This window comes from Sebastes fasciatus, chromosome 3 (assembly GCF_043250625.1).
Source record: "Sebastes fasciatus isolate fSebFas1 chromosome 3, fSebFas1.pri, whole genome shotgun sequence".
NCBI classification, from domain to species: Eukaryota; Metazoa; Chordata; class Actinopteri; order Perciformes; family Sebastidae; genus Sebastes; species Sebastes fasciatus.
Window position 1 is genome coordinate 10,936,907 of NC_133797.1, and position 25,349 is coordinate 10,962,255.

At 42.0% G+C, this 25,349-nt stretch overlaps 1 protein-coding gene across 1 annotated transcript; it reads right to left on the minus strand.

Moving 5' to 3' along the window:
• Nucleotides 1-30: 30 nt before the first annotated feature.
• marf1 (meiosis regulator and mRNA stability factor 1) lies at nt 31-23,317 on the minus strand. Its single transcript, XM_074628876.1, has 27 exons — nt 23,171-23,317; nt 21,480-21,690; nt 19,825-20,685; nt 19,443-19,605; nt 18,342-18,556; nt 16,878-16,995; nt 16,614-16,786; nt 15,788-16,306; nt 14,550-14,707; nt 14,085-14,246; nt 13,015-13,201; nt 12,429-12,607; nt 12,249-12,329; nt 11,853-12,092; nt 11,334-11,453; nt 11,070-11,248; nt 9,765-9,985; nt 9,327-9,469; nt 9,017-9,150; nt 8,525-8,727; nt 7,979-8,206; nt 6,698-6,937; nt 5,161-5,409; nt 4,215-4,275; nt 3,993-4,097; nt 3,340-3,501; nt 31-2,982 (listed from the first exon to the last, which is right to left on the minus strand). Exons 2-27 carry the CDS (start codon nt 21,633-21,635, stop codon nt 2,783-2,785), a joined length of 5,457 nt encoding a protein of 1,818 aa, XP_074484977.1. The 5' UTR covers nt 21,636-21,690; nt 23,171-23,317; the 3' UTR covers nt 31-2,782.
• Between the last annotated feature and the right edge of the window lie 2,032 nt (nt 23,318-25,349).

A 25,349-nucleotide genomic window follows, 5' to 3' on the forward strand; every position in this document is an offset into this window, starting at 1 on the left:
ACCGCAAAAAAACATTGAGACCAGGCAGAATTGATGCTTGTGAAATTTATTAACAGAAATCTTTTTTTTTTTGGTCCCTTAACAACATTAAGACAGTTACAGCGACTTCTGGTGAGTAGGGGGGGGGACAAAAAAATAACCACAAGGCAGGCGTTTGAAGGACACTGCTGAATAAAGGAAACCTTTTCTTGAACTGTAGAACTGTTGTGCGACGTGAAAACTGAATAAGCAAGAAGGTCAGATACAGTTAAACAAAGACACATTAATACATGTTTCGACCCCTCCTGGTTCACTACCTAATTTCACGTTTATATTTCATGAACCAAAACTATGCAAAAGTGCATATTTTGACAGGCACAATAGCTTCTCAATGATGCAACTAAAACGGAGAGAGAACGCTAAATAGAGAAGTTACATTTTTCCATCCGAGTTAGTTGCCACTGCAGTGCTCTGAGGGAAAGCTAGGGTTTTGTTCAAAGTCACAAAAAGTAATACATTCACCATGTGAGCATTCTCAGCCCCTTTCTATCATTACCAATTCTAAATCAATTACTTTTCTGAGCTGCTCTTTCCTTTAAAGAGGTTTCCAGACAGTCAGTAAAACATTGCAGGAAGACCTGAACCCTGACTGCCCTAATTAAAAACATTTTGATTGTCATTTCAGACAGTTTGGTGAGTTGGCAGGTGGAATCTCTCAGCTTTAAAAAGGCTTTTCATACCAAAATCAAGTCTGACAAAGAAAATTATTAACACTGGTTAAAGAAGTAAACATCGAAACTGGACAGAAACTGATTAAATGGGCTTTTACCCATTCTTTGAACCTAACCCAAACAACCGTGAGACTTCAGCGGCGCCTCGGTCGTGCTCAACTTCACGGCAGTGGACATTATTTGGTGGCAATTCGGCAGCCAGCAGTCTTGTAAACATTCGAGACGGAGGAAAAAAAACCAACACACATCAGTAAGTAAAAATTCCTCTATGTAAGATGTGAGGGATGGGGAGGTACGATGGCGATTCCTTTGGCACCGTGGCAAATACAAGCCATTGTAAAAGCCCGGCAGATTCCAGAGAGCCGCAGAGGGTCCTCTGTGTGCACGTCACAGTCTGTTCAGGAGGCTGCCCAGAACCCCCATGGTGCTCCACAAACAGCCTAACCGCCTCCCGACCCCATCTCTTTTTCCCTAAAATCTCACAACCAATCACCTTGTCATTAAAAATCAAAAACTCAGGAGTGCTCACTGACCCCCCCGCCCCTCCCCTCAAACTCTTCAACTCAGGCAGTGGACATCACCGCAGACGCAGTGCTTACCAGCAACAAGGTTAACTCTAAAAACCTTGAGCGTTTATGTGGCAACTGCAAGGGTGGACTCCAAGATCCCCTAAAACATGGTGGAAATAAAAGACTGATCTTAAAGAATGTCTTATTCTCATCCGCTCCTTGTCTGCTCCTCCTGGGCTTACACCATGCATAAACTCATTTATGCACACCATGCACATTTCACACCACCTACTCCAGTGTAAACCACACACACAGACAAAACACAGCTAAAAAGAAAAAAAAAGATACCCAACACAAAACACACCGGCTGCTGGCTAAAGCCGAACATCTCGGTTCTTGCTGCCTGAGCACACATCTGACCGGAGAATTAAAGAGCCACCCTTTTTCCCCCTTTCAGGCCTTCATTAGTGGCCCCGGAGAGACAAGTCAAAATCTTTGCAATAAATTAAGTCGAAGTGCAACAAGAATAAAAATTCCTGAGAGCAGTGCTTGTCGCAGTCAATCAAAACCTCGCCATCGACGCTTTTGCCGGTTCAAAAACCCGTTAGCTTCCGTTAACGAACGCCACAATCGGAACAGTTTAAACCAACGTTCGGTCACAATCGTTGAATTGCCACCAAATACATCACACAGTTAGGCCGAACTCTTCCACGGACTACTAAATACTCTGCATAATATAAAATGAACTGAAAAACTGTCCTGAGGCTACTTAACAGAGACAAAAGAGGAGAAATACCTCAAAGAGAAGCTACCTCTTTAGAAATCCTTAGTACTTTACCCAAGAGAAGACGGAAACAGGCAGGAGCTTAGCGGCCAGTTTGGTTGACATGTCTACAATTACCTACAAAGCAAAGTCTCCCAAAATTTGAAAAGGATTTTAAAAATGAATGAATGTCATAAATGAAATGCTCTGTCTTTGGGGATACGGCAAGGAAGTATACATGGAGGTTTCTCAATATGGGATATGAACTATAAACCTTCTGTTTGTCAGTATTATAGTTGGAGAATGTGGGTAAACTCCATTTCTTGGATTTAACATAGAAAACTTAAGTTACTCATCCCTAGCTATTCTCCCGTTACCTAATACTCTGTATACAGTGACAACCAACTCAGCTTTAGACTCTGCAGATGAAGAGATGCACATGGAAATAGAATTTAACTTCCCTGGAAGGTGAAATCAAACACAGGCTACAGTAGATGGATTTGGCAAATTGAAGAATTGCAGGTAAATCTGCAAGAAGAAAATCACAGTTTGGTGAACATCATCAGTAGAACACGCTGAATGTGAAATAAGCAAACAGAGAACAAAGATGGCCGATGAGCGGTTAAGAAGAAAGCAACAGCCTGGTAAAGGATGTAGAGGGGACAACACCAACGCTCCTCCAACGTCTGGGGTCACTTCTGTGTTGTGTGGTCAGTGTAGCCGGTCAACTCTTGCATGTAGAGTTACACTATGTGTGAACTAGTATTGCTTTGTGTGTGTGTGTGTGTGTGTAAAAAGGATCAGAGGCCTGCCGTGAACGAGAAGTTGGCAGCTAGCTTAATTCTGCTGCGTGTGGCTCTTCTGCTGGGACTGTCCATGGACAAGGGGGTCTTCATGTTGGGGGGCGGCGGAGGTCTGTCGTCCGTGCTGCCAGGCTGCCCAGGTGGATCGGAAGTGCTGTCAGCGATGGCTGCAGCTGCCACATCAGGTTCATCACTCACTGAAATCACACACAGGAGTACAGACTGAACTTACACCTCATGAAAGACAGGAAAGGTGCAAATAAAAAAGTGTGATGTTCTCATTATAATGTATTTTTGTTCCCTTGTTTTGCCTAAGACTGTCATTTTTTAAATCTTTCTCAGACACCTTTTTTGAAAACTAGAACGAGAGCGAAACTCTAGTGAAACTATGTATCTACTATTGACCTGCTATCTCCCCCTAAAGACCCCCTGTACCCCCCTAAAAAAGACAAAAACAGGTCTATTGTTGGTCTCAGAGGGTTAATATCAACTAATGTGGGTTTATAAATGCAATACAAATACTGTATATAAAACTTGGAACATTAAAAACTGACCTGTTGGAGTTTTCTCCTCAAAATGAATCAGGTCTGTGTCCTGAAGGAGAACAGGGTCTGGGTGGAGCTGAGGTGACGGTAGGCAGGATGGTACAGGACCACACAGTAGGTCTACTGGTGATGTCAGACACAGCAGCTCAGATTCTATCACAACATCGCCACCTGGCAGGTAAAAGAACATGATTTAGTTTCATCTATATTTTATCTGAGAAAGAGCAGCGCTAATCTTTAAAACTGTGCTTTAGTTGCATGATTTTCATCATCTCTGTTAACAGTTTTAAAATGTTTGAATTACTTTACTATATTTTTAATAATAAACCACAAAAAATAAATAAATACATCTTGAGCAGTTTATTTAAGGGATAATGTACAGCGAGCCGGTCATTGTTGTGATAGAATCCCCAACAGGGCGATGCTGAACCCCGACGCGCAGCGGGTCTCTCGTCGCCCTGAAGGGGATTCTTTCACAACAATGACCTGCTAGCTGTACATTATCCCTGTACAAAAACGGTCTGCCAGAGTCCAACATCTGAACTGCGCCCATAGCAACGGTATGTTATACAGAAATTACAGACCGCCGTGATTGACCAATCAGAATCGAGTATTCAACACAGCCGTGTAATAAATATAAATACTTGTGTGACCCATGTTACCTGGACTCTGGGTTCCAGAAGTTGTGTTGCTAATCGGGCTGTCTCTCGGGCTCTCCATGGTCTCTCCTGGCTGAGGGCTGTTGGGAACTGAAGGGCTTGCCCTTGCTAAACAAAGCACAAACACCCCCAATATTATACAGCTTCCATACATTGTTTAAAGGCCCCGACACACCTGACAAGTTTGACTTTAATAACTGAAGCATGCTATGCCGTCACCTTTACCTTTCATATCGTTCTTCAAAACGATAATCCTCTTGTGACCATGCCCTTTGATCCACACCACCTGATGACACGTCATAAAACAAACAAAATATACAGATGAGGCAGTGTTATGTTAAAACTATGGACCTAAACAAAACAAATGACAAGAGAAAATTGATGACGAACTCTGATTCAAGTATGAGATTTAAGTAACACTGGCAGATCTCGCACTTCTAACTTATCTATGTGACAGTCGAGTCGACATGGACAATGTGTTAAAGCTTCAGTAGGCACAAAGTTTTTGGTATAATTGGCCAAATATTCCATAATAACCTTTCAGCATATTGTAATTCAAGTGTTCTGAGAGAAAACTACACTTCTGCACCTCCTCATGGCTCTGTTTTTAGGCTTTAAAAAAATATAGCCTGTAATGCGAGACTTTGGCCAATCACAGGTCATGTCAGAGCGTTCCTATTGAGCGTTCCTATTGGCTGTGCTCCGGCTGGTGGGCGGTGCTTGGTATTTTCTCAACATGGCTGCCGGGTCACAAACTTTCTCATTTTACAGCTAAACGGTACACTATGAGATGTTTCTTTGTTTATTTTTTTTATGCGAGAAATAGGCATTACAGTAACAGAATATTGATTCATATTTTATCAGCGCTGCCTAGTTTGACCGCTTGATCGGAGAAGGAACACTCTCACAGACGGCGAGGCTCCAGCTCGACTCTGGTTGTTTTCCTCCGGTCCGTGAAATCTTGCAGATGCCATTAGGAGCACCGGAGGACACAGAGGAACATGATTTTTTTTCAGATTACCTGTCTCATGCACTACTGTCATAATTATAGTTTTATAAAACGGTCACTATATCCTAACTTTTTTAAATCATATTTGCTCCATTTCTACCCACAGCTGCTTTAAGTTCTAGACGTACTACAGTAAAAGTGTCCAATGAAATGTATTCCCACCTGTGGAATGGCGCTGAGCAGCTCATCATTGCTGGTATATCCATAGGAACGTGGTTCAAGGCTGCAGCCTGTAAATTTGTTATAAGCCCCCTGGAACTCCGTCAGGAAGATCTGGTTGTAATGGTAGGTGTGGAGCAGGCCGCGTACGCTACGGGCGAACTGGTAAAGCCCGGTCAGCCTCACCCACTCACCACCACTACTACTGGCAGTGATGCCAGCTCTGTTGTCATCACTTTCCTCATGGTACAACTGTGAAAGAAGAAAGATCTCACACAGTCAGTTGTGCCTCTGTGTGGGAGTACAGGTAAACTATGCAATAAAAATGGAGACACATCGAGGTGGAGAGGAAATGTAACTGTAGGACAGGGCTGCACGATTATGGCCAAAATGATAATCATGATTATTTGATCAACATTGAGATCACATTTATTTATCATTACTATTCATAGAGTTAAGAGACAAAATATTTTTAATACTTTAAACAATTCTATTGCAATTTCACATTTAAGTAAACAGAGGGCTGCTTTCATTTTCATGTTGTGCTTCATTACAACCATCAAAAATTCGAAATGTTATCCTTTTATTTTGTTAATGTCATCAATCATGGTTATTTGCATAAAAACACAATTCAAATGATTCGGAAATAAATGATTGTATTTTTATTTACATATTTTCTTCGATTAAAAAAAAGGTCTCATGGAAAGAGGCAATGCACAAAGAGACAGAAAGTAATTTTTACTTGGAGGTAAGCGACAGTAATGCTTACAGTACACAAATGCAATGTTTGGTGGTACGTATGTCAGAGTTTAATGTTTACTACTGTTGCCAGGCAGCCTACTTTCCTTTCCGTTACCACTCCTTCACTTCTTGCTTCTCCACAGAATATTTTGTTTGTACGCCTTCTGGTGTTTCGGAGCATATTGCAACGAACAACGCGTTTCGTGCCATGATGTCTCACGCAAGTTTAAACAAAGCTTTAGGAAGTTAAACAGGTCATATTTCTCTCTCTAATATCTATTTTATATTGCTGTGAAAACAGCTCCTTCAAAAAACTGGATATATTCAAGTTTCTCACCAAAAACTACATTTTACAAGATTACATTTGAACGCATCATGATAGTGTTATTATTTACCATCACCCGATACTCATTCTACTGAGTAGAGCTTGAACACATCATAATGTAACAGAGCTCTTTAGCTCCGTTAACGGAGGCAACATTGCTGCTGTCGGCAGACGAGCCGGTCCCTGTGATTACTCAGAGCAACATGCATGGAAATGAATTACAATATAATATGAGTCTGATTAAGTTAGTTGTTCCAAATGTTTTAAGGTTATTCCACCACGTCTTATTTTGGACTTACAGTTGTGACAAATTGCAGCTTTATGTCTCCTTCACTCACACTGAAGAACTTCCACACCGTGGGAAGCCAAAATCGTGATCACAATTAATATTCATTAAATTGTGCAGCCCTACAGTAAGACAGGAAAATGTAGAAAGCTTTGAAGGAGTTTTAAGATGTTAACTTTTCCACTTACCTCTACGAGGTAGGGCAGGCTCTTGAGTAACTCGCTGAGGGAGAGGAACCCATATTCACATGGGTTAAGCGGCGCTCCATAGACAGCCAGGTAATGCTGGCTCAGCTCCTCCACTTTGAGACCCCTGGTGACTTGCTCCTCCTCTTGGGACATCAGCAAAGCCAGTAGCTGAGAGGTCAGTGAGCGCAAAGACTTCCTGTTGATCAACTGCACTTCCCGACCCCCCGAGCCATCCACCACCTTGAAATTGAAAGAAAACTTGTTTATTTGGTATATTACTAGTGATTTAGAAACAAATAATGGTCTTAACCAAGTGAGAACAGAACTATGATTATTCACCATCAACAGTGAAGTAAAGCGTCTGCAAGTCGCTCTAGGTCACTCAAAAGAATACATTTTCCAGGATGTCAGAGTTGATTTAAAACATCGACAATATAAAATAGAATTGTTGGTGGGGTGACGTTAGTGAGACAAATTGACATGTTTCAATTAGTTCTGAGGAATTCATTTCAAATCACCAGACCTACTGTTAATGCGACACTTGGGAGGACTTCTGTAGGGCGGTCAAAGTTAACATGATAATGTGTTGACGCAAATTCATTTTAATATCACTAATTTCTTTAACGCATTAACACAACTTGCGATTTTTAGGTTGTAACGGACTTAATTTTAAAGCTAAAGTGAAGACCATCATATGAAACTAGAAAACCTAAGGAATCCATTGGTACCAACCATAACATACTAGCTTGATGCAAAGGAGGCTAAATAACGCTCTAAACTGGCATGGCCATTCTCAAAGGGGTCCCTTGACCTCTGACCTCAAGATATGTGAATGTAAATGGGTTCTATGGGTACCCACGAGTCTCCCCTTTACAGACATGCCCATTTTATAATAATCACATGCAGTTTGGGGTATTCAAGGTATAGTCAAGTCAGCAGACTGACAGCTGTTGTTGCCTGTTGAGCTTGAGTTTGCCATGTTATGATTTGAGCATATTTTTATGCTAAATGCAGTACCTGTGAGGGTTTCTGGACAATATTTGTCATAGTTTTGTGTTGTTAATTGATTTACAGCAATAAATATATACATCCATTTGCATAAAGCAGCATATTTGTCCACTCCCATGTTGATAAGAGTATTAAATACTTGACAAATGTCTTTTTAAGGTACATTTGGAATAGATAATTTCTGTGTATCTACAAAGGCTAATTAGAAGCAACGAAAGGAACAACAAAACCGAAATAGAAAAAAAACAACTAATCATTAGAGGTGTTCTTTACCTTGACAACATGGCAGAGTTTGGTCAGCAGAGCCGGCAGGGAGCTGGCATCATAGTCCTGCAGGCGGAGTCCATAACCAAAGGTCTTGCTGTACTCAGTGAGCAGCTGGCTGACAGGAAGGCTGGAGTTTTTCTGAGCCCGAAGCAGCTTGACCAGCTGAGCCGCCAGAGCCTTGATACACTCCACTTCTGTCAGCGTCAGCCCTTTCTCCTCACCACACTCCAACACCTGATGAAGGTAGGGGACAGCTGTTAAATCAGGGTTCAGGCAGAGAAAAAGGAAGAGGCATCTATGCTTGATTTATCAATCCAAGCACATGTCATATGAGAAAAGCCAAGAAGAGCCTGATGTGAACTTTCACAGTCTTGAGATAATATCCTGGTAATTGGCATAAATATCCCACAATGCAATGCAGTAGTGACTTAATGTGGATTTAAAATGTGAGGGTTCAGGTTGTATCCACATGAATCCTCAGCCATTTTCTACTTTTTCGGCTCGCTTGCTGTTTGTTTTGGTTGACAACAGTCAACAGTCTTCCTAACTCACCATCAGTATGTTGGGGATTGCTTCAAAGAGCTCTATGAGCTTGGTGAAGCCGTAGTAACTGAGCTTGCACTGACGACCGAAGTGATGGTGGTAGGTGGGGATGAACCTGCTGAAGGCCATTCGGCAGTGAGGCTGGTGACGAAGAAGGTCCACCACCTCCTTCCCAAACTGCTTAGTGCGCTCCATTTCCTCCACCGTACGCTCTGTAGGCAAATAAGAGGGAATTCTAATCAATGAAAAAATAAAACCTGAAATGTACCGCTTAAAATGATTCATACTGTAGAGCTTTTCAGCTTCGACTCCGTTAGATCCAACAATTTATATATATTTAACAATTACACAAATGTTTGCTTGGGATAAAGTAAAGAGTATTGTTACCTTCCCCATCACTTAAAATTGCATTTTATTTATCAGTTTCTTTATAAAGATTTGGGAACATCACTACACACGACTTCCAAATAAGTCTTTTTTTAATAACTGGTTGAAACGGACCTCTCTTTGGAACAGAGATGACCGTGTCCGTGTCCTGCTGTGTAACAGTGATGGTGGTGTCGGGGATCTCAGTCAGCAGGTCAATCAGGTCACATATGCCATAGTCGATTACCCTCCAGTCTCTGGAGAAGCACCTGATACACAAGGTATAAAAATATATTACAAACGTTCACAACACTGATGATCCATACTTATATTTAACACTTTTCTGTTAATGATGTGAATTCACAGACAAACTTCTAGAAAACATCTACAAAAGACAAAAGCAATGTAAAGACATCATCTACAGCTCTAAGCAATGGTGACTGACCAATGGTATGCCTGCATGAAGTCCTTGATTGCCACTTGTTTGCTGGCTTGAAATTTAAGCAGTTTGAGCAGGTCTTGGGTGAAGCGCTTCACTTGAGCGCGATGAGTCAGGGTCAGTAAACGCTTGGTACCCATACCCAAGATCTGTAGGTAAAGAAAATAAAAATAAAACACAATATGTAGAATACAATTCAATTACATTTATTTTTATATAGCGTCAAATCATAACAGAAGTTATCTCGAGACGCTTTTCATATAGAGCAGGTCTAGACCGTACTCTATAATTTAGAGACCCAACAAGAGATCCCCTGTGAGCATGCATTGTTATGTGACAGTGGTAGGGGAGAAACTCCCTTTTAGTGGGTAGAAACCTTTGGCAGAACCAGGCTCTACAACACAAATAAACAAAAAGTACAAAGACCCTTATCAACCTCAATACCTGCAGGACATGTGGCACGGCCTCCAGAAGCTCCAGCAGCTTGGAGTAGCCATAGTCAGAGACACGGCACTGCTTGGCAAAGTGATGGTGGTACGACGGTATGAACTTGCTCATGGGCATGATGCAAGAAGGCTGACTCTTCAACAGGTCAATAATCTCTCGGCTGAATTGGATGAGCTGTGGGTTGCCAACCGGACTTTTGCAGCGCTGAATCCACGGCTCTGCATGGGGGAAAAAAAATAATAATAATTTAAAATGGCTAATATAGGTATGTCTGGCTGGTAACAATGTAGGACTAGAGCTGTTCAGAGACGGATATCGGAAATGTGTCCGATACTGCACAAAATTCGGTATTGGGGATTGGTAAGTACACCAGTCTATGCACCGCTCCGATACCATTAACCCAGAATAATAATCAACTTGTTTTACTGGAAATCAGTTCTTCTTGGCCGCTCCAAAACAGTAGCCTTCACTGTGCCGGCGCCCTGGATGTATCATGGCTGCCACTGGCAACTACTGTTAGAGCAGCAAGGAGGACTGACTGCAGGTAGCTCATCACGTGACAATAGCAAACAACAACAATGCTGTGCCAGTGGAGAGTAACGATAACGGTAGCCAGAGCGAGAAAAATGTCAGCCATTTAGCAATATTTCAAAGTGGAAAATCCAACAAGTAAAACGGCGATATTAGGAATGCATTAATTAAACACTGGTATCAGTTTGGTACCCGGTTGATACCCAAAGCCCAGGTATCGCTATCGGGACTGAAAAAGTCGGATAGGTGCATCACTAGGCGATATGTACAGTATGTAAGGCTACCGTTTCGAGGGGTGGCAGTGCCCTGATAGGGTGTGTGAAGACTGCACCCTGCAGGACAAATTAGCACACATTAGCTAAGGGAATACAGAATTGTTATTTATTCCTAGCTTCATTTATTTATTGTCTTTGTCACAGACAAACTGAATAACAAAAGAAAGTTATATTGCATTCAATCTCAGTATGTATTTGTTTATGTTTTACAAAGGGTTTACCCTGAGCCAGGCCATACTACAAAGATAGTAATCATATCACATCCATACATGGTCAGTAGGAAACAGCTGTATAATAACAACAACAACAACATATATATATTTTTTTAAATCATGCTGGTGTTGGATCGGTACTCGGTATCGGCCAATACTGCAAGTTCAGGTATCGGACTCGGTAACGGGAAGGCAGAAATGGTATCGGAACATCTCTATACAGCACTAGGTACAGCATTGTAGGAAGTTTAAGCAACTTCCATCAAAATGTTGAATGTTCCTACCGGAGTTTGGTGCTGGTGGTTTGTTGTGGATCCACTTGATGACTTTAAAGCCATTCTGAGCTGTGACTATTGTGATACTGGGAACACAGGTGATGAGGTGCTCCAGGGGAACGCCGCCCTCCAGTGTCTCATTGCCCAGCTGCAGAGGGCTGAATTTTTCTGCATAGCAGTCTGGAAAACTAAATGGAAAATACACTGCATTATGGACTTCATAATGTGTGAAAACATTCTCTGTTTGACATGAATTAAGGATCTGGTTGTTACCTGAGTAATGGAAGCGTTCCCTCATGTGACTGCAACAGACTGTGGACCTCAGATGCTAAGGTGCTCAGAGACATCACAACAAAGGGTATTTTATACGAGTCAGGGTCAAAGTCAGCCTCACTGAAAAAAGAAGAGACAAATAAGACAATCAGTGATGGAAACAGTGTGGTGACAATCAGCTGAATGTTGCTGCGAGGCAGGTACATGACAAAATGCTCCAGAGGAGCTACCAACCAACAATAGAGGCCTACTATTAAAATGGGCCAATAAACATTTTGAACAGATAAAATGTGCAATTAATAGCAATTAATTATGGACAATCACGTGATCAATCGCGATTAAATATTTGAATCAATTGACAGCCCTATTTAATACATAATTTAAATGGTTTTTTTTCTCTACGAAACAAGTTTCACGAGAAGGAGCATGCAACTCCACGTGTTTTATTACGTATTTTTGTGAAATAAGCATTTAATCAGAATGTTATACTATGTGTATTTTATGCAAAATTCTAATAACCTGAAGTCCCGCTGTGTGTAGTGTTCTCTGCAGACAGGTTCATGGTACTCCAGCTCCTCGAACACCACGGGGCTGCCGCTAGCAGAGGAGGAGCCCTCCTGGGACTGGGAAGATCCCAGTGGACTCTGACGGATTTGGCTGCTGGGCTGTAGGCACACAAGCCTTGAGCCTCCCTGTTCCCGCACTGCCACCACCTCTGGTAGCCTGTACAGATCCCCAACCACAAGCTTACGGGAATATCTGAAGAGGGGGGAAAAGGAGCATATAGTTTTGCAGTACAAACTACTTTGAAATGGATACATTATCATTTTGGAATTGCTATACTCCCAAGTACAAAATACGTACGAGTAAAGTTGTTCGTGTTTGAAAGCAATGAGTTGAGACAAAGCTACTTACTTTTTCTCATAGATCTCTGTAAACTTGAAGAGGGGAAGACAATTGGCAGGTGCATCCTGAAGAATGCTGATAATCTCTGTGCTGTATAATTAAAAAAAGAGAAAAGTTAAAGAAAATATGTATTTGTGTCCCTTATTAGAAAGTTCCATGAACCCCCAACTCAACTATGCTTAACTGTACCTGAGCATGGCAAGGGATTTGTTGCTGCCACCAGTGATCAGAGACACCTGAATGCGCTTTCCTCCAATCTTATAACGGTGCAGGCCACTGACGGCACTTATGGCCTGCTGCAGGGACAACATCTGGATTGTGGCCTTCAGCTGATAGTCAGTGTGGGGGCTAAGCTCCACACCTTTCACCTAGACAAAACAAGTCACGCCACAAGGAGATGTTTTGAGACAGTGGTGAATCTCGTTGCAAGCAGAAAATCTGAAAGCAAACATTCCATCTTAAAAGACTTTGTTATTTTGGACTCAGGCGTATTTGATCAATACATTTATCAGTGTAATAGGCCTTTCTCACAGCAGACATTTTGACTTGTCACGGAAGGAAAAGCACAGGTGTTATTGATAGCACTAACGATGGCTCTGTTCTAGTCAAGTGTTCCAAGTGAAAGTGACTATGAGCAAGCATGCACGATACACCAGTAACCTGAAATTAGTGCAGCTAAATGAAGTCAGCCAACATTCATTTCAGTATTTACACCTGTGCTTTTCGTAGTGTGGCATGTCAAAATGGCCTTTAACATCACTGGAGTAGGCCTTACCCGTCCGTAACGAGAGAATGTGTCATGCAGCGTCTGCTGCAGATCCTTGCGGGACATTCTGTAGTCCAGGTTGGCCACCTGGACCTCGGCCCCATCGAAGAACGGCTCAGTAGGACCGTCAGGACACTGGCTACGAGGGCCGGCCAGGAGGGGCGAGGACCGGCTGGACAGGCAGGGCGACGCACTCCTTTAATTAAAGGGGAACAATCTTTAAATAATAACTAACGTTACATTAAATATTATGAGGGTGTGGAGAATGTGTATGCAGCATTAGCAGTATGCCACCCCTGTAAAAATCAATGCTCGAGGTTAACTTAGGCCCTGTTCAGACCGATCACAAGTGGACAGCTCCAAGTATGTCTGTTCACACCTGGCATTAGAATGCTTCTTAACATGCGTCTCCAGTGACCACTTTTGACGTTGCAACGTAATATTACAGGAATGTCAGTAGTAAATCCTACATATTCGTGAATTTGGGTACATTTTATTAACATCTAAATATAAGGTGATTGTACCGGCGGTACCCGGTCCACCAACGTGCCACCGGCACCTCTGCCAGGCAACAGCTGGGTACAGAGCTTCAGAGCCGGGGCAGAGAGTGAGTGAGCAGGCGGGTGTCAGCTCTGTGCAGAGCACTGGAACAAAAATACTGACACATCACAGACCGTATGATAATAATGCACTTCCTGTGTGTTCCAAGATATATTGTAATAAAATACAGTTGTACCGACAGGATACAGTAGTGCACAGAAGTCATTTCCATGCCGCGAGGCTCTCATCTACCTGTTCATGAGGAGCTCAGAGACCCCGTGAATCCAAGTGGTTGAGTAGGCGGTCCTTAATGTTGCCCAGGAAACATTCCCGTACACACTGCTAAAAGAATGTGGCCACATGTGGCCCAGACCACCTCTGAATGTGGTCTGAGTGATCAGACCTCAATGCGTATTGAGTGCGCTCACACCTGTACTTCGAGCTGTCCACCTGTGATCGGATCACCCAGGACGCGGGTTAATGCCAGGTCTGAACAGAGCCTTAATTAAATATAACTTATTTAAAACCCAGTATGTTACCTGGATGACCAGGAGCCCTGGGACATGACGAGGGGACTGAAGCTCCTGTGCAGGTTCAACTTGCTGAAGGCTGAGGGTGTGCTAATCTGGAAGTCCCCTGAGCTCCTGTCCCCGTGTTCGACAGGAGATTCAGTCACACTGCGAGGGTAAGAGCCCTCTCTTCTATATGGAAAGATGCGAAAAAAGAGAAGACACATGTAAGGCCAACACCCTTTCCTTTGCTGCACTGTTGGAGAAGATATTTGTTTTAGGAAAAGGATACAACTCTATCCAACAAAAATAAGTTGGTGCTTGATTGGCTAGAAAATAACAGCTAACAGGAGATATACTGCCCCCCACTATCAGACATTTTAGATTAAAGCACTTGAACACCGTAGAAAAAAAATGGAGCCAATTATGAGAGTTTTTAAACAAGTTATCAAATGCTATTCGTCTCAGTTTGATATCCCCTCTCCCTGTGTGTACCTCCTCCTGTACATCGATTCTCCGGCGAGGCCAGGCTTTTGCTGCTGCTGCTCCGGGGCTCCTGTCTCACCATTGCTGTGCGGGGAAGAGGAAGCAGCACGTCCTTTCTCCAGGTGGTTGAAGCCCATTCTGGGCTTGCCCTCCGAACTACCCAGCTCCTGGATCAGACAGAGGCAGCAGATGTCAATACTGTACATGTCGACTGGCTGGATACTCTGTATGCGTTTGTTAGTGTGTGTGTGTGCGTGCATACATGCATGCGTGTATGGCACGCTCATTGCGAAATGTCATGGAATGGCATAAACTGTTGTTCTGAGGTTTAACTAGGGATGTGCATTTTAAAAATCAACTGGCTGACTAGAAAACACAGCAGTGGTTAACAGCAGCTGAATATTAGAATATATTTTGTGCATCTTAGTTCTGTGGAGAAAGCTTTACAACTGACAGATTTATTATAGATACTTGTCATCATGTTATAATTGACAAGTCCTTGATATAGCCATGAGTGTGCTTTACCTATAAATGTTTTTGCTAATCATGAAGTAGATGTTAATGTTACTACAGTATTCCCACAGTGCTATTTATCTTATTAGTCATTTGGACCTCAATCTGCAAGTTACTTACAATATTCTTTGTGTTTTCCTTTAATTCTGGTGCTGAATGAGAGTAATATTTGACAAACTCCAAATTTAAGTTTCACTTTACTTTCCAACGGCAAACAAAACTTAAAATGCTCATCCCTAGTTTTAGGCCATCTATACAGTAATCCATTTGTGGGTCACTTTAGTCTTCCACACTGGTCTGATGGTTACAATCAAGAGGAAAAAGACAAGCCAAGACAGTCATTCCAGCCACCAGAGGTCAGAGTGGAAAACCGCATCGGCCAAACCAAATTAACAGAGGCATGGCACAGACATTGGACAAAACACGGAAAGTGGCTACTCACATAAAGCAGTATATCAGCATTGATATACTGAAAAAAAACAGCCAGAAAAAGGCACCAAAGCTATAGGCTAATTCATGCGTTAATATGATGAATGACCAATGAACATGCAGAACAATAGGGGATACATGAAGCGCTAATGACAACTAATACATGCTAGCACAGGCAGACAAATTAAGCTTAGCGAGCAGCTATAAGCGGTTAGACAAAGCAGCAGTTAGAGGGACACTGGGATGCTACAAGCACAGAGGGCAACGGAGGTTAACGGGAAGCAGGCACTGACGAGTCTGCTGACCTGATGGGGCTTGGCTGGAGCACCACCGGGAGGCCCACTGCACCCCCTCCTGGGGCTGTAGGGCCTTTCAGGCACTGGGCCAGGGGCATGGCACGGGCGGGTTGCTCGCCGTGGCCTCCTGGGTGACCTGGGCTTCTCCAGGGGCAGAAAGGAGAAGGAGGGCATGGATGGGGGCGGGCCGAACATTGAATCCTGGCTTTGATAGGTCTGGGGCAGAGTCTGAGGCAAGTGATGGGGCCGAGACTGAAGCTCAGGCTCAGGACTTGCATCGTCTCTGGGCCGTGGGGAGAAGGAGAGGCTGATTCGGCGGCCAAACACATCCTCATTTTCCATTCGCTTGCGGGCACGCGCAGCTGCCTCAGTGCTGCCAAAACGGAGGACTGCTGTGCCCTGGGACATGCCCAGCACCTTGCCGCCACAGTTGTCTGACAGGCGGCGCAGCCTGAGCTTCACAGCGTTCCGCAGGCTCTTGTCACAGTTGACAGGGAGGTTGTGCACATAGAGGAGGTTGAAACTGGGCTGAAGGAGGGGAGGAAGAGACAGCGCGCCTGTCTGGTTTGTATAATTTACAATTGTGTGAAAAATGAAAAATGAAAGCAGTAGTCTTCCTTTTAGTTGAAAAACACTAGAAGAAAATTGTGTGAGTAAAAAATTGTGAAGATGATCAAATTCACATTCCAACTGCAGCCTCTCTGCCCTCTTGGTAAGGCCACACTAAAATTAAATTCTCCTCGGTTACTTCTGCAAGCACCTACTTACCTTATTTAATACAGAGTAGATCATAAAAGTATTTTTTCAGTCCGAATGGAGCATTTGTGAGGCCTACCTGTGCTTCGACAAGCATACGTGGTGGCAGATCAGCGGTGATCTCCTGGAAGGCCACGTGGCGGTGGGCGTGCTGCAGTAGGGCTGGAGATGTATGGTTGCCATGGACCAGGATTACTTGGAAACCATGGCGATGACGCAGGTCACTCAGCTCACTTGCAAAGTTCACATCCGCTATTAAAGATGAAAAGATAGAACGCGTTACCACAAAACCCTTGTAGTATCAAGGCTGTAGTTGATTATAGTGAATCTGAGCTGAACTCACAGGATACTAGTACAACAGTTGCAGGTGCGGTGTGGGTCTCGGCAAAGCGTCGTAGGCTCTGGCGAAGCTTGTCATCTGCAGCATTCTTGGCTGTGGCGTTGATATGTGCAACAGTAACCTGATGAAGCAAAATTATGTATACGTAGCTTTAGATGTTTCCCATGCTGAATTTTTGTGGGGTATCTTTTTTGGGAGAATTTCTTGAAATGATCATGTCATTTTACGGAAGTTAATGTTGGACGTATAAATACCTTTAACGACAACAAAGAGGTTATTTCATTGTATTTTTCTGAAGGTTCAAATAGGACTGCACAATTAATCGAATATTAATCACAATTTTGGCTTCCCACAATTAAATGAACATGATCGACTGTGATATTGACGTTTAAAATGCTCCGCTCATAGAAATCTCGATCAAATCAAGCGCCTCCTAACAGGCAGCCATCACCTTCACTTTTGGGGAGCTGTCTTGCCGCTGCGCATGCACCCTACAGTAGCAGCCTATGAAAAACGTACCTGAATGTTGCGGCTGCAGTCCAGAGTAGAAGAGTAATATATTGTATATTACTTGCCAACGAGCAAAACAAAAATGCACTGAATTCAGGTGAAGACAAAACTTATTTTAAGAGTAGAGTGGGTGATCTTAGGAAACTAGCATTAGAGTACATTACATTTTATAAAATGGTCCAGCCGAAAAAACGACGCCGTGTTGCCAACTCTTTTCCAATGAAAGTAGCTAGCGGTATTAACTGCTAACTAGCTCCAAAAGTCCTTAAATCTAGCGAGAAAGTCGCCAAGTTGGCAAAACTGACAGTCCATTGCTTCAGGCCTCCCTTCAAGGCCACTCCCCCACAATCATCATTATGAACATAAACCTATCATAATGAACGTGAACGGCAAACACGGCTATTGTTAGTACTCACAGCTGTCAAGCTAGCAGCTTGTGGAAGTCAGCCAAAGACACTGGAATTTTTGTCAGAGCATTATTGACTGCTGTCGGGATATATTGAGAATTTTAACTAATATAACAAAAAATGTTTCTAAAATATTTACCAACCCTACCTTTAAGTCTTATTTTTTGATGCAAAGAGTTGTTAATCAGCAGGAATGTAGCAAAACATGGACGTCAAAGCAGTGCTCTGTTTATTTAAATGTGAAAGTACAATAAAAGTATTTTGTCCCTAAAATCAATGAATAATCATGATCTTAATATTGATCAAAATAATCGTTATCATTTTGGCCATAATCGTGCTGCCTTAGGTTCCAATATATCTGATTTGGTGCAAAATAAAATATGAGAATCCCTCATGACAGCTTAGTCCATCATTCAAGGTAAATACGCCCCAACTTAAGTCAACTCTGCCGACCATAAACTACAGCTCAATGGTATTCATTCAGGATGTTAATGTCACTCATTTGTAATAGCTTAACAATCAAAATACATGACATGAAATTTGTTGGTACCTGGCAGTTGTTGAGCTCTTGGATGACAGCTTTACACTCCTTGCTGATATCGCAGACGCAAATGAATTCTGCCTCACGGTGGCCTTGAAAGAAATGGCCGCGAATACGCTGGACCACAGCTCCAGCAGAGCGTCCACTGGGCACGCTGCAATTCTCGATGTCCCAGAAGACACCCACCGGGGGGATGTTCTCAGGACCACCATTCTCTGGAGAACCTATTAGACAGTTAGCATATAACCATTCTAAAACACAATAAAGCATCTTAACAGATTGAAGCAAATAATTAAAAATAAAAAGTTTTTATAAAACGTCACTATATCCTGACAGTAGTGCATGAGATAGGTAATCTGAAAAAAATCATGTGTCTCTGTGTCCTCCGGTGCTCCTAATGGCATTTGCAAGATTTCAAAGACTGGAGGAAAACAACCAATCAGAGCCGAGCTGGAGCCTGCCGTCTCTGAGCAGCTGTCAATCACTCACAAACTCCGATCAAACTAGGCAGTGCTGATCAAATATGAATCAATGTTTTCAGAAACATCTTGTAGTGTACTGTTTAGCTGTAAAATGAGTTTGTGACCCGGCTGCCTTGTTGAGGAAATACCAAGCACTGACAACCAGCCGGAGCAAACTTTCTCATTTGACAGCTAAACAGTACACTACAAGATGTTTGAGAACATTCTACGTGAGAAATGGGCATTACAATAACAGAATATTGATTCATATTTGATCAACGCTGCCTAGTTTGACCGTTTGATCAGAGTTTGCGAGTGATTGACAGCGGTCTCTGTTGAATGAACAGCCAATAGGAACGCTCTCTCTCTGAAATGACCTGTGATTGGCCAAAGTCTCCTGTCACAGGCTATTTTTTAAAGCCTGAAAACAGAGCCATGAGGAGGTGCAGAGGTCAAATTTTCTCTCAGAACACTTGAATTACAATATGCTGAAAGGTTATTATGGAATTTTTGCCCAATGATGCCAAAAACATTCTGCCTACTGCCACTTTAAATCAGTCCAATCATGATCCTCAAGACCAATCAGACATAAAATTCCAATAAACAATATATATGCAGGAATTTCAATTGTATAGTACAGTCCACTAACCATATTTCTGGCCAGTCTTGCCCAAGCTGGCCGACGGCATGAGCATCATGCCATCAGAGGAGGTGCCACAGCCATTACAAATGGGGACAGGGATAGGCGCTGTCTGGGGAATAGGAACATTGGGCCACACATTGTCCGACTCGGACGCCAGACCATTCATGGGCTGCAAATAGGTACAAATCAATACAACTGTCAGGGAAAACCAAAATAATACAGACCTCATCAGCAAGCAATACTATACCAAATGCATTTTACTACAACACAAAACCAGTCTCACATGACTGAGGTCATCCATGCATATAGAATAAAGTTACCTACAGTGATCTCCACGGCACACAAATACAATAAAAAGGCCACAGTGATAGAAGTTAACTCGACCAACCTTCAACAGGCACTCCTGGCAGTAGTGTGCCCCCTTCACACAAACCGTGCGTTCTACATTTAGGTGCATAGGATTAGAGCAGAAGTGTGCGGAGGTGGTTGTAGTGGTGATGGTGGTGGTGCTTTGGTGATCACCGAGTGTGCTTCCCTGGGATCTTCTGGCTGATGGGCAGCAGTCCACACCACAGGTGTAGTAGCCAGAGGAGGCCAGGCAAGAGCCATGCAAGGAAGCGGGTAAAGAGGAAACACAGGAGAGAGGGGATGCTGAGGAGGGAAACAGGCTGGGTTGACTGCAAGGAAGAGCTACAGCTGGGAATGTGTGGAGAAGCCCTGAGTAGCAGGAGAGGTAGGGGTGTGATGAAACAGGCTGAGAGGTAGCGACAGAAGTGGACAGCTGAGGTTTGTAACCAAGTGTGGGCAAAGGATCAAGAACTTCTCCTCCGCTTCCGCAGCTGATGTGATGTTTATACTGATGAACAGATGAGGCTACAGAGCAAGGGTCAGACCTGCCAATGCTGCTGCTGATGGGTGCTCCCAGAGAGCCTGGGGCCATATAGACCGAGACAACACCAGCGATACTGCTACTGCTACCAACAACACTTCCACCACCTAATAACCCATAGCCATCTGTGCTGCAATAGTCACAGTGCGTATAAATGCTTACTTTGGGGCTAGCCCCCTCTTGTTGCTGCTGTTGGTGGGAGTCTTGTGTAAGCTGAGGAGGGGGCAAGCAGGGAGGAGGCATAGGGAGAGGGGCCAGAGAGAAGGGCTGGGATGATTGGGAAGAGGAAGTATGGTGCAGAGGAGGAGGAGGGACATCTTTCAGTTCCAGCACGGCCTTTCTGCTGTCCATGTAATTGTTCTGTAACATAAAATGACCGGCAGATTATTTCAGTGTTCTGTGGATTATTGTTTATTATTATGGTTACTTGCTAAATCTTTATGCAAAAGGCATACGCTCATACATATAAATTTCATCTAAATAATCTGAATGTTCAGTGGTATTAACAGCACCTTCTAAGCAGGAGATAACTGCACTGATCAGTATTAAACAAGTTTCACATGGCTTGTCGTGGCTCAGTCCAAATAGAAAAAGGGTACTGTACCATCTCTGCCAACACTTAAAAGCTGTGAAAAGCTGAATTTAAAGTTTAATCCAGCATCCCCAAACCTGCTGCTGTTTGTTTATCAGCAGATAAGAGATTCAACGGCATACAGTCAGCCTCGCATGCCACCTGCACTACCATGATATCATGCATGTGACAAGCGCACCATTTTTAAAAAACTCCCGGGGTTCAACTTACAATAATTTTGTAGCTCCTATGTAATGTACAAATCGCTGAGGTTCAGAAGTTACCTTTTTCACTGCATTCTTGTTACTTTTAGACAGAAACAGTGTTTGCACACATCTATATCGATATCTATATATATATATATATATACACATATAGCGAGAGAGATGTTAAATATGAGATAAGAAATTTCACAGGAATGATGTGCCCAGAATTGGATCTCTGATAATGGGCCCGAATCATCGTCCTTTTAATGAGAGTTCACAATGCAAATTGATTCAACTTCCTTCCTCTTCTCCCCTACATGCCTGTTTACCATCTATGTGCATAGATACCTGGACTGTAAACTACTATAAATACCTACTTCTTTATCTGTGTGGTGAGCGGAGGTTGTCTCATTGGTGGGGAAGCAGTCCTTGAGTTTCCATAGCAGGGTTGAGGCCTCTGTTTGGGGGTGACTGAGCCATGGGAAGGGTCTAGAGCTGCCTATGGATCTCTCCTTTCCCAGTCCTTCCATCATACAACCCAGAGAGATCTTTCACCATACTTTCATCTCTCTTCTCTCTCATGCTTTCCTGTTAAAGGGGAAACGAAAGTTTAAAGTGCACACTTGTTGGTTGCCACACCTTTCAATGAGGCAAGCCAAGGCAGCTTTATTTGTAGAGCACATTTCAGCAACAGGGCAATTCAAAGTGCTTTACATAAACATTCAAGAACATTGCGGCAAAGTGCAAAACAACATTAAGACATAATTAAAACAGTTATAAAAACATTAAATATTAGAAAATAAAAACAAGCTAAAAATAAAAGCTCGTATAGAAGTTAAAATAGAGTATAACACACAAGAGTAAAAGCTCTAGTGCAGTATAAGATCATTATCTGGTTTAATAAAAGGCAGCAGCAAACAGGACAGTTTTAAGCTTTGTTTTAAATGAACTCAGAGTTGGAGTTGGTCCTGCAGGTTTCTGGGAGCTTGTTCCAGATATTTGGTGCATAAAAACTGAACGCTGCTTCTTCATGTTTAGTTGTGACTCTGGGGACACTAAGCAGACCTGATCCAGATGACCTGAGAGGTATGGATGGTTCATAACATAGCAGAAGATCAGAAATGTATTTTGAAATCAATTCTCTGAGAGACAGGGAGCCAGTGTAGAGACCTCAGAACTGGACTGATATGATCCACTTTCTTGGTCTTAGTGAGAAATCTAGCAGCAGCAGGTTCTGAATCAGCTGCAGCTGTCTGATCCATGTTTTAGGAAGACCAGTAAAGACTCCGTTACAGTAGTCAAGTCGGCTGAAAATAAATGCATGGACTAGTTTTTCCAAATCCTGCTGAGACATCAGTCCTCTAATTCTTGCTATCTTCTTCAGGTGATAGAAGGCTGTCTTTGTAATTGTCTTAATATGGCTGTTAAAGCTCAGGTCAGAGTCCATGACTACACCAAGATGTCTTTAGTTGTGACTCTGGGGACACTAAGCAGACCTGATCCAGATGACCTGAGAGGTCTGGATGGTTCAGAACACAGCAGGAGATCAGAAATGTTCACATTAAGTAAGACACTAAAACCTGTTTGATAAGTCCTCACCGACTCAGGTCTGGTTGTGTAACCTAAGTGCATTAGACTCAACACAGCTTCGTAACGGCAGTTTGACTCAACAAAGGGTTAATGTCTGTGTGTCTGTGTGTCTATAACGTCTACACGCTGTCTATGTGAAGCTAACTAACGACACGGTGAACTGATTTACACACCAACAAAGGACGGTACATTACCTACCAGCTAGCTCCCGTTAACACCGTGTTTCTGAGTGTTTGCCGTTGTTTTAGGCGGAAGAGGCTCGTTAACTAGCCAGACTAGCAGCTGCCTGACATGAGCTGGTTTAACGTTAAATGTTTGTCTGTAGCTAACGCTGTAGTCAAGCTACCGTTTGTTAGCTTGTTCAACAGACACAAAGCTAGCTCTAGCTGCTCCTCCACATGGTACCGTTCATCGTCTTCACGGTAACAAACCAATGTTATTAATCATTCATTTCTACAATAGACTGTTCCTTGTCTACCTGAGAAGGTCTCGTCTTTCACATCTTCCTCCAAGGACTGTTGTTCTCCTCTCTGCCTCCACACGAACCCGCACCTTTTTGTAACCTTCTCCTGCCAGAAACCACGCACAGCTGTCGCAAATGTTGTTGTTGTTATGACGGGCACGTTGAGTTGGTGGAAGATATTTACAGCACCTAGTTCCAATGTAGTAAACAAACAGCTTGAAGTTGGGGCTAATGAAAGTTTTACATTTTTATATTCTAAAATGTATTGTAGTATTTTTGTAGGTATCATAAAGCAGCACTGTTTTTAGCTTTTAGGTTAAAGTTATTTGAAATGTTGAGCATGTTTAAAAGGCGAGGAACCCCCCCAAAAGTTGTAATACACAAAGCTACACATTTCTCTGTAAAAGTCTGATTTTTGGATTAATCAGTTTATTATTTTTATACATTCCTTTAATGACAGCTGTTAGGACCTGGACACTATTTATTTTTTTCTGCATTTTACTGCAGTCAGAGACATTAATTTAAATCCAGTGACAGATGAGACTTCAGGTTCTCTCTCTCTGTGTTTGAACATTATGAAGTGTGTAGTGGCAGCCAAATCATCTGGTGTCAGAGGAGAGATGAGGAGTTTTGTTGTGAAACTAAATTTTTTGAACTGAGCCATGTTGGTTTTTGAAATAGCTGACTTTTTCAGAATGAAAGGGATCACTTTTAATGAAACTTTAATGAATTTAAATCTTGAAATGAGCATTTTTGGGGTGTATACATTTGGTATTTGAATTAACATTTTATCCTCCTGAGACCCAGGCCATTGACTTGTCCTCTGTTATTGGACATTTTGTCCACATGCATATACTTTTACTCTTTTGAGCAGAATGATATATTTTTTTTAGTTTTACAATCAAGTTGAATGTATTCTTGGTTTTAATATCACTCTACAGCCATATTCTGTTAATTTTTTGTATCTTCTTAATTCAGGTGTCTTTTCACACTAAAATAGTCCTGTGGTCCACTACAATGGACATGCTGTAAAAATTGAAAATAAAAATAAAATTTGAAAAGTCTAAATTGTAAGATTTTCTTTTAAGTTCATGCATTTTGTCAATAATATAGCTATGATAATATGTTTATTTAACCTATAGACATATGTCCCTAGAAAACTATTATTGGACCTTTCCCATTATTTCATGTATTAATTGCAGACCCAGATGGACACTTAAATTGTCATTCTCTTAAGTTTGTGCTTGTCAGTCACTTTACTGAATAAGGTGTGATTTATTCTATTGCATGTCATACTTTTCTGCATTTGTGAAGATAAACAAATGAATAAAGTCATAAAGATATTTATTTGGCCCTCAAATAAATATCTTTGGATTGAATAATTGCCTTCCCCTTTTCTGAACTGGAGGTTTTGCTATTTCTTAAAAAGTGATTATAGTAGTATTAATAGAGGTGGAGAGTAAGAAAATGTACTTAAGCAAATACAGTTTTGAACATTTCTATTTAATGCTACTTTAGCTTCTAAATCACTGTATTTCAGAGGGAAATATTGCTCTTTTTACTCCACAACATTTATTTGACATTTATCATTATTAGAATACTATTGCTTTTTTTGCATTATTTTCAACAGACTTTTTTGCTTTTCTTTCAACATACTATACTGTGACTTTTTTTGCATTTCTTTCAACATACTATACTATGACTTTTTAACCTTTTTTTCGACATGCTACACTATGACTAGTGAAATCTATACCAAACAAAAACAAAAACAAAAAATAAAATAAAACAAAAAAAGGAAAGAACCAAAAAGAACAACAACAGAAAAATAAGTAAATAAAAAAAATAATATAATAATATGTTTCCTTTGACTTATCTAATTATTGGTTGACTGTTGTATGTATGGATGTATGGACTGGGAATGCTACAAATGAATTCAAGATTCAAGATTCAAGAGTTGTATTTGCCATTTGCACCTAAGTGCATTGGAATTCTGGGCAGTTTACACCGAGTCAGCTTTAAGAAAAGAAAAAAGGTAGAAAAGGCACAAGGTAATTACAGTACAAAATAAGTAGCACATTCAACTCAACACAATAAATAAATACATTATTAAAATATAAAACGCCCTCAGTGTAGTCAATAAATAAATAAACTAAACTACCCTCTGCAGAGACACGATACCCCCAGAATACAAATA

Excerpts from the sequence above, each read along its gene's own strand:
- marf1 (XM_074628876.1), bottom strand. The coding sequence starts at position 21,635 with ATGATGGAAGGACTGGGAAAGGAGAGATCCATAGGCAGCTCTAGACCC. Across the intron at positions 20,686-21,479 it reads CTCACCACACAGATAAAGAA|AACAATTACATGGACAGCAG; the intron begins GTAGGTATTTAT and ends TTTATGTTACAG. Across the intron at positions 9,986-11,069 it reads ACCACCAGCACCAAACTCCG|AGCCGTGGATTCAGCGCTGC; the intron begins GTAGGAACATTC and ends TCCCCCATGCAG.